General features: G+C 42.6%; 1 protein-coding gene across 2 annotated transcripts; it reads right to left on the minus strand.

Moving 5' to 3' along the window:
- Window positions 1-1316: 1316 nt before the first annotated feature.
- On the minus strand, window positions 1317-14308 carry LOC146628565 (folylpolyglutamate synthase, mitochondrial-like). Of its 2 annotated transcripts, none has more exons than XM_085359604.1 (15): window positions 14145-14308; window positions 9318-9446; window positions 9163-9216; window positions 7873-7937; window positions 7313-7427; window positions 6615-6692; window positions 6381-6442; window positions 4923-5025; window positions 4769-4846; window positions 4541-4688; window positions 3787-3870; window positions 3557-3707; window positions 3348-3423; window positions 3186-3252; window positions 1317-2482 (listed from the first exon to the last, which is right to left on the minus strand). In XM_085359604.1, exons 1-15 carry the CDS (start codon window positions 14292-14294, stop codon window positions 2106-2108), a joined length of 1737 nt encoding a protein of 578 aa, XP_085215730.1. In that variant the 5' UTR covers window positions 14295-14308; the 3' UTR covers window positions 1317-2105. The 2 variants fall into 2 exon arrangements, with proteins under 2 accessions (XP_085215730.1, XP_085215729.1); XM_085359603.1 differs by having other exon boundaries at window positions 3787-3873.
- Between the last annotated feature and the right edge of the window lie 5854 nt (window positions 14309-20162).

Below are 20162 nucleotides of genomic sequence, written 5' to 3' on the forward strand. Positions count from 1 at the left end.
AATTTAACTGTATGCTGTGAGTGTAGGGGAAGGACATCAGCCCAGATAGCTTGTGAAATATTTTTGAATTTAACTGTGATCACAGGCTGTGCACTAAGACCATCTGCTGGAGCTCACAGTAGAAATGATTGAGCAGCAATTCTTGTCCCCACACTGAGCTACTACAAGTGAACTTGGGGTTCCTCCACCTGCTGAACCCCACTTATACTTCCATGCATTAATATTATTTTATTATTACATTAATACAGCATGAGGTTCAGTTAGCTTTGCATAATAATATCTGATAGCATTGTCCTTTAAACAGCTACTTTTTACTTAATTACTTTGAGTACATTTCAGAGCCGGTACTTTTTCACTTTTAGTTGAGAAAAGAAGTTGACTTCCACCAGGGCAATTTTTTTAAACACATATCTTCACTTTACAGTAAAGAATGTGTGTGTTATAGTGTTTAAGGTGTGGAAGCATATAGTGACTGACAGATCTCTACTCTTTGTGGCATTTTTCTAACCCGACAAACCGGATGAATCCCGGGGGGAAAAAAAACCTCCCCAAGAAGTTTCTTTGTTGTTTTTAGGAATTTATTTCTGTTTAATTTAATTTACCCTCCTGAGTCTGAATAACATCACTCAAAAAAATAATAATTTGGTGTCACTCCCATTTCTTCTTGTTGAATATGGTTTTATGACATTTTTCAAATGCGTCATAATATATACACATACACACATACATATACACACACACACACACACACACACACACACACACACGTGTGTGTGTTTTCATGGTGATTTCTTTCTTTCAGTAAATGGTAAATGACCTGTATTTGTATAGCGCTTTTACTAGTCCCCCCTAAGGACCCCAAAGCGCTTTACACACCCAGTCATCCACCCATTCACACACACACTCACACACTGGTGGAGGCAGCTACAGTTGTAGCCACAGCTGCCCTGGGGCAGACTGACAGAATGGTGTTTGAAAAAAGAAAAAAAACAACAAAACCCTCTAGTACTCCAATTCTAAGAATTGCGCTAATTCTTCAGTGAAGGTAAAGATGTTTCTGCTCAGTGCAGCAAGATGGTCTAGTTCATCCTGTTAAACTGTAGTGGGGGGGGGGGGGGGGGGGGGGGGGGGGGGCTTACTCTCTTAACTTTTCTGTTAAATTCACTGCACATCACTGATGTACAGGTTGTATATTCACAAACCTTGCATACGGTATCAAGTGGTCCTGTTCTTTGGAATGAGCTACCTGCTGATTTCAGATCAGTTAATAGTGTGTCTGTATTAATAATAGGAGACAGCTCACAGGTGTTGTTTTGTAACCATTTTTATTGTGGATCACACTGCGGAGACGTGGACTGTGTCTGTAAAACATTTCCCATCAGCAGGACCAAGAAGGACACCAAAGTTTTAAACCATGGTTGGCACAACGTCTGCATAAACTAACCGGCTCAGTTTTTAAAGATGTGAGCGGATTCCATCGTAGAGCTTCCACAGAAGTGAATTTCAGGTGAAACTTAAAACAGTGATGTTCATTTTGTGCTCATAAAAGTCAGAGTCTGAACGGATATGGCTGAAGGGCTTAACCTTTTAGCTTTAAATACACCGACTGCATGCATCACAGTCTGACCATGAAGTTAAATTAAGGCCCATTTAAATAAGACGTAGAAACGCAACACTGATTTTAAACTCGTGAATCCACCAGATTTATACATTTAAAAAGAGGAGGCCACATGTACGAAGCACACTGTGCAACCAAAGTGACACAATAAAGGAAAATGTGCAAATATTTCTCAATTTTTAAAGATCTCTGAAATGTGATAATTAAACGTTCCCAACAGGGTCAGAAACAATTAATGCAGTTTAAATCATTCCGTTTGACCAGCTCAGCGTCTACAGCTCATGTAAACACATCTGGCTTCAAGTACGTAAGACTGAAGACACTCTGGAGCGTCTGCGCTGTAAGGCTCAGGGTGAAGCTGGAGCTGCCTCAGTCCGCATAATTAGCTCTCAGAGAAACAAATCCCCAAGTCTGAAATGTTAAAAGCATGAAAAACCTTCTTCTGTCCAGGTAAGTTTCCCACAGTAGTGTAAACATGTGCAAATGGTCACTTAGAGGAAGCTGGGTCCAGGTGTTTGAGAGCTCCTCCCACCAGGTGGAGGCTTCCGGTGATGAGGACGTGGATCTCCGCGGCCTCACGGAGGGGAGCGGCTTTGGCCGTGACACTCTGTTTAACCGGCAATCTCGACTTGGCCGGGTCGGCCAGCACAGAGTCCCTGCCTTGCGTGATCCACTGGAGGGCGCTGAGGATGCACGGGAACACCAAGGTGTCCCCTCTGTGCTCAGGTAAACGAGGAAGACTGTCCTGGATCAGCAGCTGGGTGCCTTCGTTATCACCCAGCCGGTTATGAAGGCGCCAGCTCCTCTCGTTGTCCAAGCAGCGAGTCAGCATGTTCTCCACTGACACGTTGAAGTTCTGCTGGTCTGAGAAGGAAACAACAAGTCCAATAAATCCTGTGTATAGAAATCTGCAGGAAGAGGTTAAGACTAAATTCTTGCTCCATGCCCTTACTGAACTCTTCCTGCACCCGAGTTTTGTTTTTGGCCCTCGTTAGCTGTCAGCAGCCTCCGGAGTCCAACAAGCCAACTAAGACTATCCTCAACAGCTTCTTTTATCTCTGGCATCTGGCAGTAGAGTGGACCATGTTCCACACCTATGTCCCAGTCAGTTTCCTGGACTGAGACACTCCTAGTGCATCCTCACTATACCATGTGATTACACCAGGCCTGTCCAGCATCATGTCCCACTACCTGATCTAACAGCACCACCAGCTCAGCTCCCATTTTCACCCGACTGTTCTAGACATGTGAGGTCTGATCGAGAGTCGAACGAGTGTGTCCTGGTGTTCTTTTGGACACCTTGATGCTCGATCATTATGTTTATCATTAACAAACCGCATGCACAGGCTGTCACTCCTGAACGCGCCATGTTAGGTTTCACTCCCACTGTGCAGGTGAACATTAACCCTTTCCCCCTTGAAAGCCAACTGGGAGTAACCTTGAAGCCCTTTCCTGAACAGAGTGGTTTCAAGCTGCTTATGAACAAAATGACTGAACGTATCTCTATCGAGAGAGAGAAGTTTCTTTATTCTCCTTTCAGAAACTGCATCCCATTCAGAGTACTCACCTGCGTTACAGGAAGCAATGGCTTCAGTGATGTTTGGGCAAAAGACAGCAAAGTCAAAGTGACACGTCTGAGAGAGAAAAAAAAAAAAAGGGCAGAAGAATTATTTATAGCGGTCGGTTCCTCTCTACATGAATGTGTGCGTATTAAAGTAGCTGTACTCACCACCAGCAGTTTCAGCATGGCAGCAGAGTCTCTCTCTCCTGTCGCGTTGAACAGCAGCACTCTGGCCACAGCTCCACTAAAACAAACATGTTGAGGCATCAAATCAGCATGTGAAGTACAAACCTTCCTGCAGAAACACTTCTAGGATTTAAAGAGAGCGTGGCTGTCTGAGGTGGTCTTTGACACACAGTTTAACAAGTCTTGCTCACCTGGCGCTCCTCTCGTGCTCAGCTGCAGTCTCTCGGAACCACTGAACGCAGGCCTGCATGCTGCGCATGGTGTGAGCTCCATCCAGGAAGTAAGTCACCTCTTCATGCTTCAGGGTCTGGGTCCTGCCGGGCCACTTAGCATCTGCCAGCCCTGAGAGCAAACACACACAGTTACCTCACTGAATGACAATCTGGTTGTAATGGCAGCTGACTGGCTCAGCAGGACTCACCTTTAACTATGATGGGGCTGGGACTGAACGCAGGCGCCTGAAGTGTACCGTTGTTTTCAACAGTGGTGACGGGAAAGCTGTGATCTGAGAGAGGACAGGTTTCTATTAACACTCTCGTCACCTAACCCCTTCACTCACACCCCTAAAGAAAGTCCCGTTTGCAACAAGCCATGAAGGGAGCCCAGCAAACACATGGAAGCAGGAATCTTTTGACCTACTTCCAAACGCTGTGTGTGGTGGGTACATAACACTGCATGTGAACCTGAACACACCATCTCCTCTGAAGCATGATGGAGGCAGTGTCATAGATAGATGGAGCTAAAATACAGGCAGGGATTTAGGCAGGATCTTTACATCCGAGTCCTGTAAGTTATATACTGTGGATCTCATCATGCAAACCTGTCCTCACCCTGTGAACCTCAAGTTCCCCCTTCACCTTGGTCAGTTTTATTTAGATTTTTCTGACTTCTTTAGCAACTTTTTGAAAGCACAACAGACATCAGCCACTTTCTGCCACAGAAGCACTGCTCTTTGTTTGTGCTCTCTTCAGTGAGTGACAGCAGCACGATCTGTTTACCGTGAGGCAGCGGACATCAATGTAGACCAACTCCTCTCACTGATTTTACATTTAAAAGAATTAATTAAAAAAAGAAAAAGAAAATCACGGTTCAGCTACGTGGTTTCGAGGCTCAGGCAGTATTCAATTTATGTACATTTGGGATATTTAGGATTTATGTATAAACGTTAATCACACCTGGTAGGCACCTCCTCTGAAGCCAGGTGTGACTCAGCTGGAGGGCGAGGGAGGCGTTGGAGCGCTGGTGCTGCCCTGCAAGGCCCAGGTGCAAAGGTCCACAGTCCACTTGGTAGTCCTCCAGCTGTGGACACACCCACAGTGGGCACTGCGACAACAGGTTAGAGCATGTTAGATAAAACTGAAGCTTCACTTTCCTGTGTGATGTGACTGAAAGTGGACTCCTACTCCGATCTCTTTGGCCCGCTCCTTGAGCACGGGCATGGCGCCCCCTGGCTGTCTGACGGTGAAGGCGGGGACTCCAGGCTGCAAACACAATAATGCAGAGTTACAAACAGGAACTAAAAAGAAATAACGGGTTCAAGCTGAACCACAGACACACCTTGAAGATGCCTCCTTTCTGCCAGGCGATCTTCTCGACGGTGTCTCCGAGAATCTGAGTGTGATCTATGCCCAGAGAGGAGATGCCACACACCCACGGCCTCCTGTGGAACCGCACAGGGCGAGAAACGCTGGTTAAAAGCGCCTCAAAGTTTTTCAAGCGACTATAAAGTGTTTTTTATTCTACCTCATGAAAGACGAATTGTAAAAGTAATGCTAATAATAAACACATGAAAAAGAAGTCTAACCATATAAATGAAGACAAGTCTACTTTTTGCCCCCAATTTTCCCTCCAAGTCTTTTTAAGGTCTGTGGCACTCACTGCCTTTAGATTAGGACTCAAATCGCACACGATCACGTGTTAATTTTACCTTCAGGCTCACTGCACTGTTGTTCAGTTCTAATAAACCAAGTGCACAAAATGCTGCACGTTTGCATTTCTTGTCAGAAGCATATTACCTGCATGACTGCACACACTCCTATAGTCAGCAGAGCCCAGTTAAACCAAGAGATGTGTGTGCTGCAGAGGCTTCCTGATGGTTGAATATTTTGGCATTCATTTTCTGATGACATAATTAACTCCATGGTAGCCATGTTCTTTGTTAGATAACTGCATTAAAATCCAAAAGGCATAAACAGCACAACCACGGTGCACATAGATTCCAGCTCAGGGATTCTGGTTAGAGCCACACAGATCTCAAAATGGGACTTTGTAAAGCAGAGATGAGACCATGATAATGCAGCCATGTCCACCTTTCACAAATCCAAAATACAGTGGTCCCTCGCTATAACGCGGTTCACCTTTCGCAGCCTCGCTGTTTTGAGGATTTTTTTTGTGCGTAATTTTGTGGACCATTGTCAATCTCGTGCCGTGGCTCCTGTACAGTACAGAATGTGTTCAGCTTGTCAAATTTACATAAATCTTCGATCGCTAGCAGTGTGACCCTAAAGTGCTGCACTGTATGTTTGTACGTTTTCTCCCCAACAAACACAACAATGTCGATGAAACGTTTTAGTTTTATAATACTGGCCTTATTTTTCTACAAAGGTTTGAACTTTGAGTTTAAAGAAAAGAAACGTGTGAAAATGTTGATGCCTGTCTGAGAACAGTGTATAAAGTATGTAGTGAGGGGTGTTACAGCCTTTAAACATATATAATAATTGTAAAACATAAAGCTGACTACTTGGATTTTACCTGTCACAGGTTATTTTTAGAACGTAACTCCTGCGATAAACAAGGGACCGCTGTATCACACACATATTCCTTTCTATCAAAGGTACACACCAGTGTGCACAATCAGAGCCATAGCACCACATGCTAATGTTTATTCACCATGAGCCTGGCAGTGGGCCCATTTTACAAGTGCTCAGTTTGTGCTAGAAACAAAAACTCCCTGTGGCCTGTATTATACTCTTGTATGAGTTTCATTGAAACTCAAGTTTCAATGAAGAATCTCACCTTATGATGTTGGTGCAGTCGTACGCGCCGCCTATACCAACTTCAATCACAGCTAAATCCACCTGAGCAAAGACAAGAGCTGTTTAGATCCAAAGAAAACACCAGGAGTAAATCTGAGCTTTAAACTTCACTGACAAAGGAAACTGCACAGGTGTCTGTATTTAAGGCACATTAATACCACTTAAGTGAGGAATAATTTTTTTAAGTGTGTTTATTGGCTGTCTCTGGAGTTACCTTCTCTTGGAGGAAGACATGGAAGGCCAAGATGGTGAGGAAGCGGAAATATGCCGGCATCGTCCCTCTGTGGGCATCCTGAGGGGATCGAAGAGAGAAAGACAGACTGCCTGATTACAGCCAAAAGATAATAATGAACTTTCTGATCCATAATTCTAATCTTCAAGTCAAGTCAAGAAAGCCTTTGTCACATGCAAGTTGCCCTGCAGCGAAATGGGACCCCCCTCGACCGACCTTATATACACAGCACAGACATCACATGGGGCACAGGTCGTATTATGGAAAATCTTGGCTATTTAATGCAGTTATTGCACAGAACACAACCTATAATAATCAGAATGAATAATCATCATCATCATCATCATCATCATCATCTATAATAACCTTGGCAGGGACCAGCAGATGGAGAAAAACACTTATCTGAAATAAGAACTAGGAGTTTTTAAAAAAGCAAAAATTAAAAGGACAAAATTAAATGAAATAAATAAAACTGCTTTTCTGATTCTGTGGGAAACCTGCAGCTGCGTGACCAACACGTGCTGCCCGTCACATGAGGCTCACGCTCATCCTGACGCGAGGAGCCTCATTTTAAAACCAACTCAATTACAACCTGTGACACAGATTACACACACACACACACACACACACACACACACTCTATGGTCAGTGACTGTCTGCGCTCCCGTTTTCAGACCCACCTTTGTTTCATCGAGTCGCCCGTAAACCTGCCAGAAATATTTAGTGAAGAGGTCTTTCCCGATTGGCTGTCCGTTGATCCGAATCCTCTCCCTGACCTGCACCAGATGTGGAGAGCTGCACACAAACGCGCAGCTTCAGACACAAACACTTCAACACAACCAGTCGAACCAACATTACACACCTGCACCCCCCCGCATCATCAATATGATCACATTTTGAAGACCTTCAGAAGAGCTCACAAATGGTCACTAACTTCATTTTCCTTTCCATTTTCTCTTTTTGTTTTTTTTGTTTTTGGAGAGGCGTGTATGTCTCGCCAAAAAAAAAAAAACCAAAAAAAAAACAAACCCCGCAACATGTGGATGTTGTTCAGACTTTACGATCTGGACCAGCTCTGCAGTTCGGGAGGCAAAGGGCAGTGATCCTTCATGGCTAATTATGGATTTTATTTCTTATTAAATCTTGTGTGTACATCCCAAAAAGCTGCAACACATCTTTAATCTTACATGGTGGATGCTTTAAGTCAAAAAATAAGAATAAAAGTTAGATTTGAGTTTACCAGTAAAATCCTGTGCGGAAGCCATAATTTCTTAAAATCTGCTCAGTGAACGCGCATGTTGAGCCCTGAAAGACAAAACAGTCATCGCTGGGTTTTTCCATCGGGACAGAACAGCACTTTGTTGTAAATTTCCTCTAAAAATAAATAAATAAATAAATAAATAAAAAGTGAAGTCTGAAAGCACCCTCGACCGAGCTGGTTAATGAATACACATTTGCCAACATGTTTGTTTGACCTTCTGCTCTCAAGTTGCATAACGAGAGCTCGGCGCTGACGGGACAGACAACAGCGAGGTTAAAGAGAGTCCCACACATCACTACAAGCCCGACAAAGATCTGCAGGGCTGGATGGGACTCGCACTGTCAGTAAACCTTTGGCATCACATCCTGTTGGTGTGTGCAGACAGATGAGGCCTGCTTATGCTCATGAATTCAGAGTTTTAGAGTCATGAAATGTACCAAAAACAACAGAAACATCTGAATGACTGAGCAAATTTAACGGAGAAAGCAATCCAGGAAATGTATGAAATTGTGTCCCTCACCTTCTCTGAGTCAGGAAATATTAAACTGTTACAAACTCATCACTTTTACTATGTTTTCCTGCTAAAAATCAAACTTTTTACTTACAGTTTTTTACTAATTAAATTAAACCTGTTTAAACCATTAAAAAAAAAAAAAAGAACAAATTCAAAATTTAAAAAAAATAAAAATTGCATACATAAATTATAACTTGTATACTTTTTGCTACATCCTTTTGTCTGACTGAACCCATTATGTTTTACAGGGGAAAAATAATTCTTAAATAATTTTTGCAACTTAATCATATTAAATTATTTTTTTATTGCATTCTTTTTCCCCCCCCATTTACATGACTTTATATTGTATTTACATATATTTTATTGCATTTATTTTAATGTTTAACATTGTAAGTTGTTCCATTTTTTCCATAACTGATAAATAGCGACATAATTTTTTTGCATAAATTCTATTTTTTTTTTTCCCCACAGCATTTTACATTATTGAGCTCCTGGATCTTACTTCATCCATTTAAATTTGTCTTTTTTCCCCCTTGAGGGTTATTCCCCCCCCACTGTTATACATATTTTATAGAGCTATTTTTAAGATAAGTCCAATTACAGGGTGTGTTTGTACAAGGCTGCCTCTTTATCTCAGACCTAAATCTAATTTCAAGATATGATTGAGTATTGAGTGAGACTGATATACAAGAACAATAAAACAGCGCTAAAGAAATACTCATCTTGATACAGTTATGTAACACACATCAGCTCACCTTGCCCTTTGTTCCAGTCACGTGAATGATATTGAGATGGTCGAGTTCGTCCACCTTTGACACACACAGACACACACGTCAGATAACACTGAAGGCCATATCTACTATGACACTGTTTGTAATTCTAAATATCTTCTCCGCCCTGATTGGCTCACCGTGAGGCCGGCTCGCTCCAGGAAGCCTCTCATGGCGTTCAGCTGCAGCTGAGGGTTGCTGCGCTCTCGTCGTACCTGCTCCAAGGCGCTGGCATTTGTCTGCAGCGTGTTCAGAGTGCAAATGGCATCCTGAGGTGAAAGAAAAATGTTTGAGGATGGAATCAATAATCTGCAGGAAAGAATTTCTGAATGAAAGGATGAGGATCAGTCTGACTTAGAGAGTGACAGATGCTTTGTTTCCTCTGCACATGTCAGAAGGTAAAAATGACACTTTCACACGAGCAGAGCTAAGAAATCTTTCATGCCGAGACGGTCAGTGAGAGTCAGAGGTGTAACCACCAGCCCAACAACACCTGTGAGGCAAACCGGCTGAGACCAACCAACCACTGATGAGCAGCACAACAGCAGCTCTTCTGTCACTCTGTAACAGAGATACCTGCGGCATGTGGGGGTGTGGGCGGGGTCTAATGCTTAGCTCATGCTTCACCGTGGACACTGGCAGTAGCTGGCGCAGTGTAAAGCGACTTCTTCACAAATAAGTCCACATGGTTGATGTCTGATGATGAAATTTGCATCACTCTGGCCCAAGTGGACTCGTGAACATGGAAATTAGAAGAATCAAAACATGGCCACAGTATTATTTATTCTATATTACATCAGCCACCCGTCTTCATCTGGGCAACATGTTAAGCCTCTTCTCATGCCAGATCCATCTTACAGGTTTCAGCAGTCTCAGTGTCATATATTCAAAATGAACTGAAGTTAAAGTCAGAGCTGCTGTTTCTTCTCATTCAGTTTATGTGCAAAGTATTTACGTTTTGTGTTGAAGTGATATCAACTCAAGTTGAACCAGGGTCCGGCTGTACTTTCAGGTACGTTCATGTAACAACTGTTTGCACCAGAAGAAGCTGCAGCAGGTCAATATAAGATTTCTTTTATAAGTGATTATTCAAGCAGCCAGCAGTTATTCCGGTTCTCAAGTTCTTTGAAATCAATTTAATCTTGCTAAACAACTGGCAGGCTCATGAAAATCTGGAAAGCTCAGTCTGATTACTCACTGAGTTTTTGTTTTTAAAAAAAAAAAAAAAAAAAAAAAAAAAAAAAAAAAAAAAAGCCCATGAGACTCACAGGAGCAATGACAAGGATTCTGTTCATAAATAATTTGTTACAAAAGCAAATATTCAACGTGACGATATTTTCTGAGCTGTGATCTGACTGGATTTGGAAAATGAGATGGGAATGAAGAGTCAGCTTCAAACTGTCCACTCCATCAGATTCACATGTCTAACAACTCATTCATTCCTTTAATCAGAGCTGGAGTGTGTTCTGACATTTCAAATCGCTTTGCCGTTAGAGATAAATGTTTGCTTTGATCAGGAATCAATGCAGGAATCTATGAAATAGTCAGACCTGTAAGCAGAATTAATGACAGCTTCAGTATACAAATCTTATCAGTTAAACTTTGGGAGTTAAAATTTCAGGAATGGATTAATGTCAGTGTGAGTCCTCGGTTGATCTGATATCCTCGTGTTGGTGTTGTTCCCAGATCATCATACTAAATGTTGTTCCAGGATCAACATTGCAAGTGACCAATCAGAATGTTGTGACGTCATACTTTTGCGACTTCGGGAAAAACCGGCGTAAAACAAAAAACTGTACCTAAGCTGCGTGAAACCGCCTCTGTCCGCCGATCAACGGACCCTGACCCTAACCGTAACCCTTTAATAAACAGTAAGCAGAATTGATGTTGTCCTTGCAACATTGGAATTTCATAAATGCACGAATGGCTTGGCGTGCAAAAGAATAACGTCACAACAATGTGATTGGTCACTTGCAATGTTGAACCTGGAACAACATTTTCATGATGGTCTGGGAACAACACCAACACGAGGATATCAGATCATCCGTGAGTCCTCACAGGTGAGTCCCTCCCCCTACACACAGAGTGGAGCAAAATAAAGCCATCAGAACTTTCTTTCCAAGCTCCTTAGATTATGAGAGCTCAATGACTTCAATCTCAGCGCCGAGTTTGCCGAGACCCTGAAAACTAAACAGCCAAGTTTAAAGCAGATCGGATGAACTGTTATTGAGATATGCAAATAAAAACAACCACAGATTTCTCAATTTACAACTGAGACGTCATATAAACACGGCGAAACTTCAGCATGTATCCGCAATCCCATTTACCCAATTCCTCTGTATGAGAGTTCAAACACTCAATTAAAAAAAAAAAAAAAAAAAAAAAAGATAAAAGCCAGTACTTTTAAAAGACAGTGATTCACAGCATCTGACATCTCACGCCTTCCACTTTAAAACCAATAAATATAAATCAGACACAGAAATAGCAGAAATGCTGGAAATTAAGCAGAATGAAGTCTTACAGCTCACGATTGCTCTTATGCTGTCCTGTCTACATCCATGGTTAGATCACTGGCTCCAGTTTGATAACGTTTGATCACCTGTTGTAGCAGGTATGCTCAGAGCAGGGCGATATGACCAAAAATATTTATCACGACATTCATTTGAAAATTTGCGATAACGATATAACTGACGATATAATTGACACTAGACAAAATACTTTACAACTCCACAACTTTATTAGTGCAAAAAGAAAAAAAAAAAAAAAAAAAAACATCAATGTATTTTCACTTACACAAGCAGCTTTTTTAAAAGTGCATTAAAGTCATATAAAAAAAAAAAAAATTAACAGTGCAAATGCAAATTCCTTGCTGACAGTTTAACCAAAAGACATTTCCAGTGGAAATCGGCCGACATATCCTCAGCATAACCATGTATAATATCCACAAAACTTAAAAAGAGGTTATACACACACAATACTGTAATATTATGTTGAAGCACAGTACGTATCACTCCGCGAGGCTCCTGCCTACGATAGCCGTAATGCTCCAACAATCCATCAAGCGGTGCGGTTTTGTAGCTTAGCAAAGTCGTACTGAAACATTTGACAGATTTTCGAGCGCCGTGTACATAAAACCGTTTCGAGGTCAGTAAACACAACCAGAATTCATACATAAGGCACACGGGATTATAAGGGGACCTGTTGAGTTTGAGAAAAATCAAAGGATTGATTTTAAGTGTGCCGTATTTTCCAAACCACCACAAACACGTTTAACTCCAACCACTGCTTTCTTCGAAAAGCTTTCACTCCGTGTCATTTCCCTGTCTCACAGACGCCACATTTCTTTTTCACTTCTGCATGCAAATGAACTGTTCTCCTGGCCAGAGTCCAAAGCACAGGCGTTGTGAAAAGTAGGTGTGGAGGAGTTCTGACAGCTTAAAGCAACAAGAGGTAAAGACAGATGAAGAAGAACGTGTGAATGTTTCAAAACTGCCACAGGAGACAGTTAACAGCATTCGAGCCTTTCAAAAAAACAGCTACCAGACACCCTTCCATACCACCACCAGGTGGTGTCTCCTATAACTCAGGTGTGTTGTTGTTTTCTGGAAAAACAAAACAAAACAAAAAAATAGGTGTGAATCCCAGGGAGCCGAGCCCAGCAGTGGATCAGAAATGTAAAGAGAAATCTTTTGTTTAGCTGCAGGCATGGGTGTAATCTCAGTGGTTACAGGCTTCTGGGTCAAAGGTGACAGATGGAAAACAAAACACTTTTAATTACTTAAAATGAACTCCACCCTTGTATGAATCAGAGTGGTTTGGTCCACTCATTTAGGCAGAAAAAAAAGATGAAGTCATAGCAGCCATTTCTTCCTTTTGTAAAAACTTTATAGAGGGTTTTAATTTATAGCGGCACACATCTGGAAACATCTAAACTGTCCAAATTATTTAAACCTCCAGAGGGCAACTACAAAAAGTATATTTAAGTTTATTTGCTTAATAAAAATCGATTTTTAAGCAATTATTTCTGTAGAATTATGACAGATCATGTCTAAAATCAATCTAGAAAGTGAGACCAATACAGAAGTGCCTTAAACCTTGTTTGATCACCACCAGGTGCCGACTCCTCTGGTTGTGTATAAACCAGCATTAATTGATTTGTGACGGCAGTGAACACACTCCTGATCAGTTTACTGGGCCAATCAGGAGTTTAAAGTCTTACAGAAGAAAACGTGTTTATTTTATGAATTATGCTCATTATTACAGTCACAGTGGAGCCTAAAACAGGATATGCGCCTCGTCGATCATAAACCAAAGAGCAGGCAGTCTGATCCACCCTGAGCCTGCAGAGTTTCATAACAACACCAAGAGGTCAATGGACAACTACATCCATCTTTCACATACAGTCTACAGTAGAAACAGACTCAGAAAATCCTTAAAGATGATTTTGTTGCAGTGACAATGAACTCATTCATTGAGTCTCTTTAATATCTGGCCGCAGGAAACCCATGATGGACGCCATGTGTAAAATTGTATGTGCCAAATGCTCGTGAAAGCAGCAGCACGAGGAGATAAAAGGGGTCTTGTCTCCTCAATTTTGCATAAAGTAGACTGCGGACGGCTCTGACAGACCCAGTTCTGAAACTGCGGAAAATTCCCATTAATATTACAGGAAACATCAAAAACACCTGAGTTCATCCAGGAAAAAAGTGAGGTGAGCATGGCACAAGTCAACCTAACAGAAATAACATGGCTACACAGAAATACCACAGCACGTGCCAGCGCAGACTTTTAGCCACTGACACACTACTGCGAGCTGTTAATAGCTGTCCAAGCTAGCGTGTAACAGCCGAGTCCGGGCAGCCTGTCAGCCCGAAAACTACCTCCAAACTTTCGGAAACAGTCTCGCTGCTCAGTTAGCTAGCTCGTTAGCCGGCTGGAGCACGAACGGCGGCGGTCAAGCAGCATACCTGGTACTCCATTCCCGGGATGTGAGGAGCCGTCTCGGTGCTGTAGTGCCGGCACGAAAGACCCGCCAAACTGAGTGCCCGATCCCGCCGTGCAAGCCGCGCGGCGAAGGCCGAGCCCCGCCGTAGCATGCGCGACATGCACAGCATCATGAAGCGTGGAGGTGTCCCAGGAAGGCGACACCAAATATGGAAGGCTCGTTTTTCAAGCGTAATGACGTCAGAACACGCCCCGTCATTTTTACTAATTTATTATTTTTTTAAAAACACGAAAACGCAAAGAAATAAAACACACAAATACTCCGACAAAGATCGAACAATAAAAAAAACAATACATTTTCAGAACCTGAGATTAGATCAGTATCTAAAACAATCCTGCAACAGTGAAAGTTGGTGGATGTTTTTCAGTGTCTCCAATATAAAAAATAATAATAATAGCCATCCCAGCTCCATAATTTGTCGCGACTCACTGAAAACAGCAATAACAGATTTTTGTGCCACTAAATGTCCAGACTTTAGCAGACCTTTACCAGAAACAGAAATGTCCTGCAGGGAAATCTAACCTATAACTGAAAAGCATTATGTGGAAGATTAAGGTTAGGGGTGTAAGAGCACATTTCTTCCCTTCCCTCCTATAAAGTGAAAGAGGAAAACTTCACAATCCTGAATGAGATTTACCTTTGACGCCATGAATTCTCAGGACTGAGCTTTAATTTGAATGCAAACTGTTTATCTCTGGAATAATATGTGCATCTTTAATCCAAGAAAGCAGAATTATTACCTTTTATTACTTCTCTAAGGTTTGTTCAGAATCAGAATCGGAGGCTTTCAAATACTTTCCTGTAAATAATGAAGACGAAAACAAAAGTTAAATTAATTTGAGATATGTTTACATTATAACACATAATCATTATTTATTAATTTACATGAGCATTTCTGCTGCTTTGCAGTCGTCAGAATGTCTTGGTTTGTATTTTCACGTTTATTAATTTATCAAACAGTCCGGTTTGGTGCGGAGAGCGCCCCCATGTGGTAGTAAACTAGTATCATAGTTTTGATCAAACGTTTAGAATCAGAATCAGAAAGGGTTTTATTGCCAAATGTTGAGCGGGTTTACAACATTAGGAAATTGCTGCGGTGCTTCAGTGCAAACATACTGTTATAAATTAAGCTTAAATAGACATGAAAAAAATAAAAGTAAGAATAAAAATTAAAAGTGCTAAGTAGATAGATATATACATGATATATACATGATATATACATGAGTGCAGGTGGTGATCAGTGCCAAACATGGAATGATGCAGTGAACACAGCGTAGGGTCATGTGTTAGTGGTGGGAACAGTCATACGGTTATTGTTCATGTGTCCAACAGCAGAGGGGAAGAAACTGTTCTTATGGCGAGAGGTTCTGGTGCGAATGGACCGGAGCCTCCTGCCTGAGGGGAGCAGGTCAAACAGACTGTGTCCAGGGTGAGAAGGGTCAGCTGAGATCCGAGCTGCACGCCCCAGTGTCCTGGAGGTGTACAGGTCCTGCAGAGATGGGAGTCTGCAGCCAATCACCTTCTCAGCAGAGCGCACAACACGCTGCAGTCTCTGTTTGTCCCTGATAGTGGCTCCAGCGTACCACACGGTGATGGAGGAGGTGAGGATGGACTCGATGATTGCAGTGTAGAATTGCATCATCGTCCGTGTTGGCAGGTTGAATTTCTTCAGCTGCCTCAGGAAGTACATCCTCTGCTGGGCTTTCTTAATGACGGAGGTGATGGTGGGCTCCCACTTCAGGTCCTGAGTGATGGTGGTACCCAGGAAGCGGAATGAGTCCACAGAGGTGGTGGGGGTGTCAGTCAGGATGATGGGGGGGAGTGGAGCTGTGTGCTTCCTGAAGTCCACAATAATCTCCACTGTCTTCTGGGCATTCAGCACCAGGTTGTTGTGGCTGCACCAGGACACCAGACGTTCAACCTCCCTCCTGTAGGCAGACTCATCCCCGTCCGAGATGAGTCCAATAACGGTGGTGTCATCTGCAAACTTGATTAGCTTGACAGACTGGTGGGTGGAGGTGCAGCAGTTGGTGTACAGGGAGAAGAGCAGAGGAGAAAGAACACAGCCCTGAGGGGAGCCGGTGCTGATGGTCCGGGAGTCCGAGACATTCTTTCCCAGCCTCACATGCTGCTTCCTGTCCGTCAGGAAGTCAGTGATCCACCGGCAGATGGGATCAGGCACATTCATCTGGGAAAGCTTGCCTCGGAGATGGTCTGGAAGGATGGTGTTGAAGGCAGAGCTGAAGTCCACAAACAGGATCCTGGCGTAGGTTCCTGGGGAGTCCAGATGCTGCAGGATGAAGTGTAGAGCCATGTTGATGGTGTCATCTACAGACCTGTTGGCTCTGAATGCAAACTGCAGGGGGTCCAGGAGGGGGGCCGTGAGGGTCTTGAGATGGGAGAGAACCACGCGCTCAAATGACTTCATGACCACAGATGTCAGAGCCACGGGTCTGTAGTCATTTAGTCCAGTGATCCTAGGTTTCTTGGGGACAGGGATTATGGTAGAGGACTTGAAGCAGGCAGGCACATGACACCTCAGCTTCACTACTGGAACTTTAACATTATGCACTCCATACTGTACAGTAACGCCACTGTTTTGCACATGTCTCACTCTGTATATTTTATTTTATATATTTTATTTATTGTTTACTCTATTTAATTTGTAAAATATGTGTATACACACACACACACACACACACACACACACACACACACACACACACACACACACACACACGTAGAAAAATATTTAGTATACACATCCAGAAATGCATATACTATTATATATTGTACATATATTTATTAGTTTCAGATGTAGCCATTCTTGTATTTTGCTTGTTTACATTATTGTATTTTGCACAACTCTGTTGCTTGTGAAGCTCGCACACAAGAATTTCACTCACATGTGCTGTACCAATGTACCTGCACATGTGATGTGACAATAAAAGTGATTTGATTTGATTTGACATGCCTGCAGTGAGGAGTTGAAAATGCCAGAAAACACTGGGGCCAGCTCGTTTGCACAGTGTCTGAGGGTGGCAGAGACACACCGTCTGGGCCGGGAGCTTTTCGAGCATTCAGATTCTTAAACTGCTTCCTCACACCTTCTTCATGAATATGAAGAGTTGTGGTGGGAGGAGGTGGTGTGAAATCCTCTTTTGTGTGGGGTGAGGAGCGGGGTGTTGTAGGTGAAGTGTTTGAAGGTGGTGATGGCTCTATGGAGGGGGGAGAGGTGGGGGAATGAGTGTCCAAAGTGTCTCTATTGTTATTATTTACGTCGGTTTTCTAAGAATTTACCCTTAAATTTAGGGCTAAACCCTGGTGAACAGTTATTCACCGCCTTTCTTTAAAAAAGGAATCGAAAGGTCAAAAACACGTTTTCAGTGGGGATCCTTTGAATAATTTGTCTCTGTTAAAATGTGTCTGGTAGACGTAACTTTCAGGTCATAAAAGCTTTAACAACAACTTTAGATCATTTTGGGGTAAAGCATTTGTTTTAGATCTTGTTAGAAGCACAAACACTGATCCATTACTACACACATTTTCTTTTTGCTGGGCAGCACTAAACTCATCAGTGGCTGAGATTGTTAACATTTTAAAAATTAGTACCAGTCATTACATCACTCCTAAGGATCCCCCTTTCTTATTTGGGAGGTGTGATGGGATTACAAAATAATCTTATTTACATACTGCAGAGGCTGGTTGATGGTGGGTGGGGTCGGGAGAACCTAAAATCCTGTTTATTATTATGCAGTTAACACTGGGATTTCCAGGCTTCTACCGTTCTACCTTTAAAAGCCGGAGAGCAGTCAAATGCTGGAAGTGGAAGCTAAATTGGCTAGTCATTCATATGTATATTAGGTCGTTACCTAGGAATTCTGGAGGGAGGGGAGTGGGGGTGAGTGATTGAGGGGGTGGGGGAGTGGAGTGTTTCAGTTTGCCATCTTAGGGAGAAATCAACACATGTCCTTTGTATGTCCTTTGTTGCTGACATTTATTGATGAAAACAGTACAAAAAACCAACCATTTGTACACATATTTACAAATAATGATAAAAAGTGAGTGAGTACATTTCAACATTTTCAGCAATCACTCACAATCCTGGCACTGCCACGGTATCTGTCGTCTGCATTTACCACATGTGTACCTGTAGCAGTGAACACATCGCACAGTGGCCTGATTTTTTTTGCATCTGTGTTTGACCTGACACGTGGCCCTTTTTCCAGGGCTCGGTGTGGAGTGGCATACCTGAGTGGTGAATTCATTGCGATCTGTCTGTCTAGTGGATTGAGGAATTTCCCTGCGAATCTTGTTGACTGTGCCGAGGATGGTGGTTTTCCGTCCAAGAAGTTTTTGCGCAAGTGAAAGCGATGTGAAGAAATTGTCCGTGGTAACATTTCTGCCCTTGTCTAGGAATGGTTCCATCAGCCTCATTACTACATTTTCAGAAAGTCTCTCCCCAGTGGGACGATTGGGGTCCTTGCCAAGATATGGGAAGACATTGCAAATGTACTTGGATTTTAGGTCGCAGGCCACCCAAAACTTGATCCCAAACTTGTCCGGTTTACTTGCAATATACTGCAGGAAACAGCACCGAGTCTTTGATGGGAAAAGCTGTTCATCAACGGTGATATGTAGACCAGGGTTGTAGCACGTGATGCAGTTGGTGACAAATGATCCCCACACACTGGAAATTGCAGCGAACTTATCAGTCTTTGCTCGATCACTGCGGGTGGACTTGTCATCAAAGCGTAGGTGTTGCATGATGTCTTGGAAGCGGTTTCGTGCCATACAGGGAGTGCAGAATTATTAGGCAAATGAGTATTTTGTCCACATCATCCTCTTCATGCATGTTGTCTTACTCCAAGCTGTATAGGCTCGAAAGCCTACTACCAACTAAGCATATTAGGTGATGTGCATCTCTGTAATGAGAAGGGGATGCAGAGGGATGCAGCAGTCTCAAAATTGCAAAGCTTCTGAAGCGTGATCATCGAACAATCAAGCGTTTCATTCAAAATAGTCAACAGGGTCGCAAGAAGCGTGTGGAAAAACCAAGGCGCAAAATAACTGCCCATGAACTGAGAAAAGTCAAGCGTGCAGCTACCAAGATGCCACTTGCCACCAGTTTGGCCATATTTCAGAGCTGGAAGAAGTCTGCATCCTTCAAGAAAAACATGATTTTCATGCAGGACAATGCTCCATCACACGCGTCCAAGTACTCCACAGCGTGGCTGGCAAGAAAGGGTATAAAAGAAGAAAAACTAATGACATGGCCGCCTTGTTCACCTGATCTGAACCCCATTGAGAACCTGTGGTCCATCATCAAATGTGAGATTTACAAGGAGGGAAAACAGTACACCTCTCTGAACAGTGTCTGGGAGGCTGTGGTTGCTGCTGCACGCAATGTTGATGGTGGACAGATGAAAACACTGACAGAATCCATGGATGGCAGGCTTTTGAGTGTCCTTGCAAAGAAAGGTGGCTATATTGGTCGCTGATTTGTTTTTGAATGTCAGAAATGTATATTTGTGAATGTGGAGATGTTATATTGGTGTCACTGGTAAAAATAAATAATTGAAATGGGTATATATTTGTTTTTTGTTAAGTTGCCTAATAATTCTGCACAGTAATAGTCACCTGCACACACAGATATCCCCCTAAAATAGCTAAAACTAAAAACAAACTAAAAACTGCTTCCAAAAACATTCAGCTTTGATATTAATGAGTTTTTTGGGTTCATTGAGAACATGGTTGTTGTTCAATAATAAAATTATTCCTCAGAAATACAACTTGCCTAATAATTCTGCACTCCCTGTAGTTCCAATTATCTGTGGGTTTCCCAGGTTTGCTGACCAGCAGTCATTTACACTACCTTTCACCCCAATAGAAGCGTACGCTGCAGATGGAGAGCCAACGGCTAAGGCCAGGAGAAGTATCTCGAGTCGCCTTCAGAGCTTCCTGTGTTTCATCACTCTTG

Source organism: Diplotaxodon limnothrissa, linkage group LG7, assembly GCF_057381915.1.
Source record: "Diplotaxodon limnothrissa isolate DT_005_m linkage group LG7, D_limnothrissa_male_GT1.1, whole genome shotgun sequence".
In the NCBI taxonomy this organism is placed as follows: domain Eukaryota; kingdom Metazoa; phylum Chordata; class Actinopteri; order Cichliformes; family Cichlidae; genus Diplotaxodon; species Diplotaxodon limnothrissa.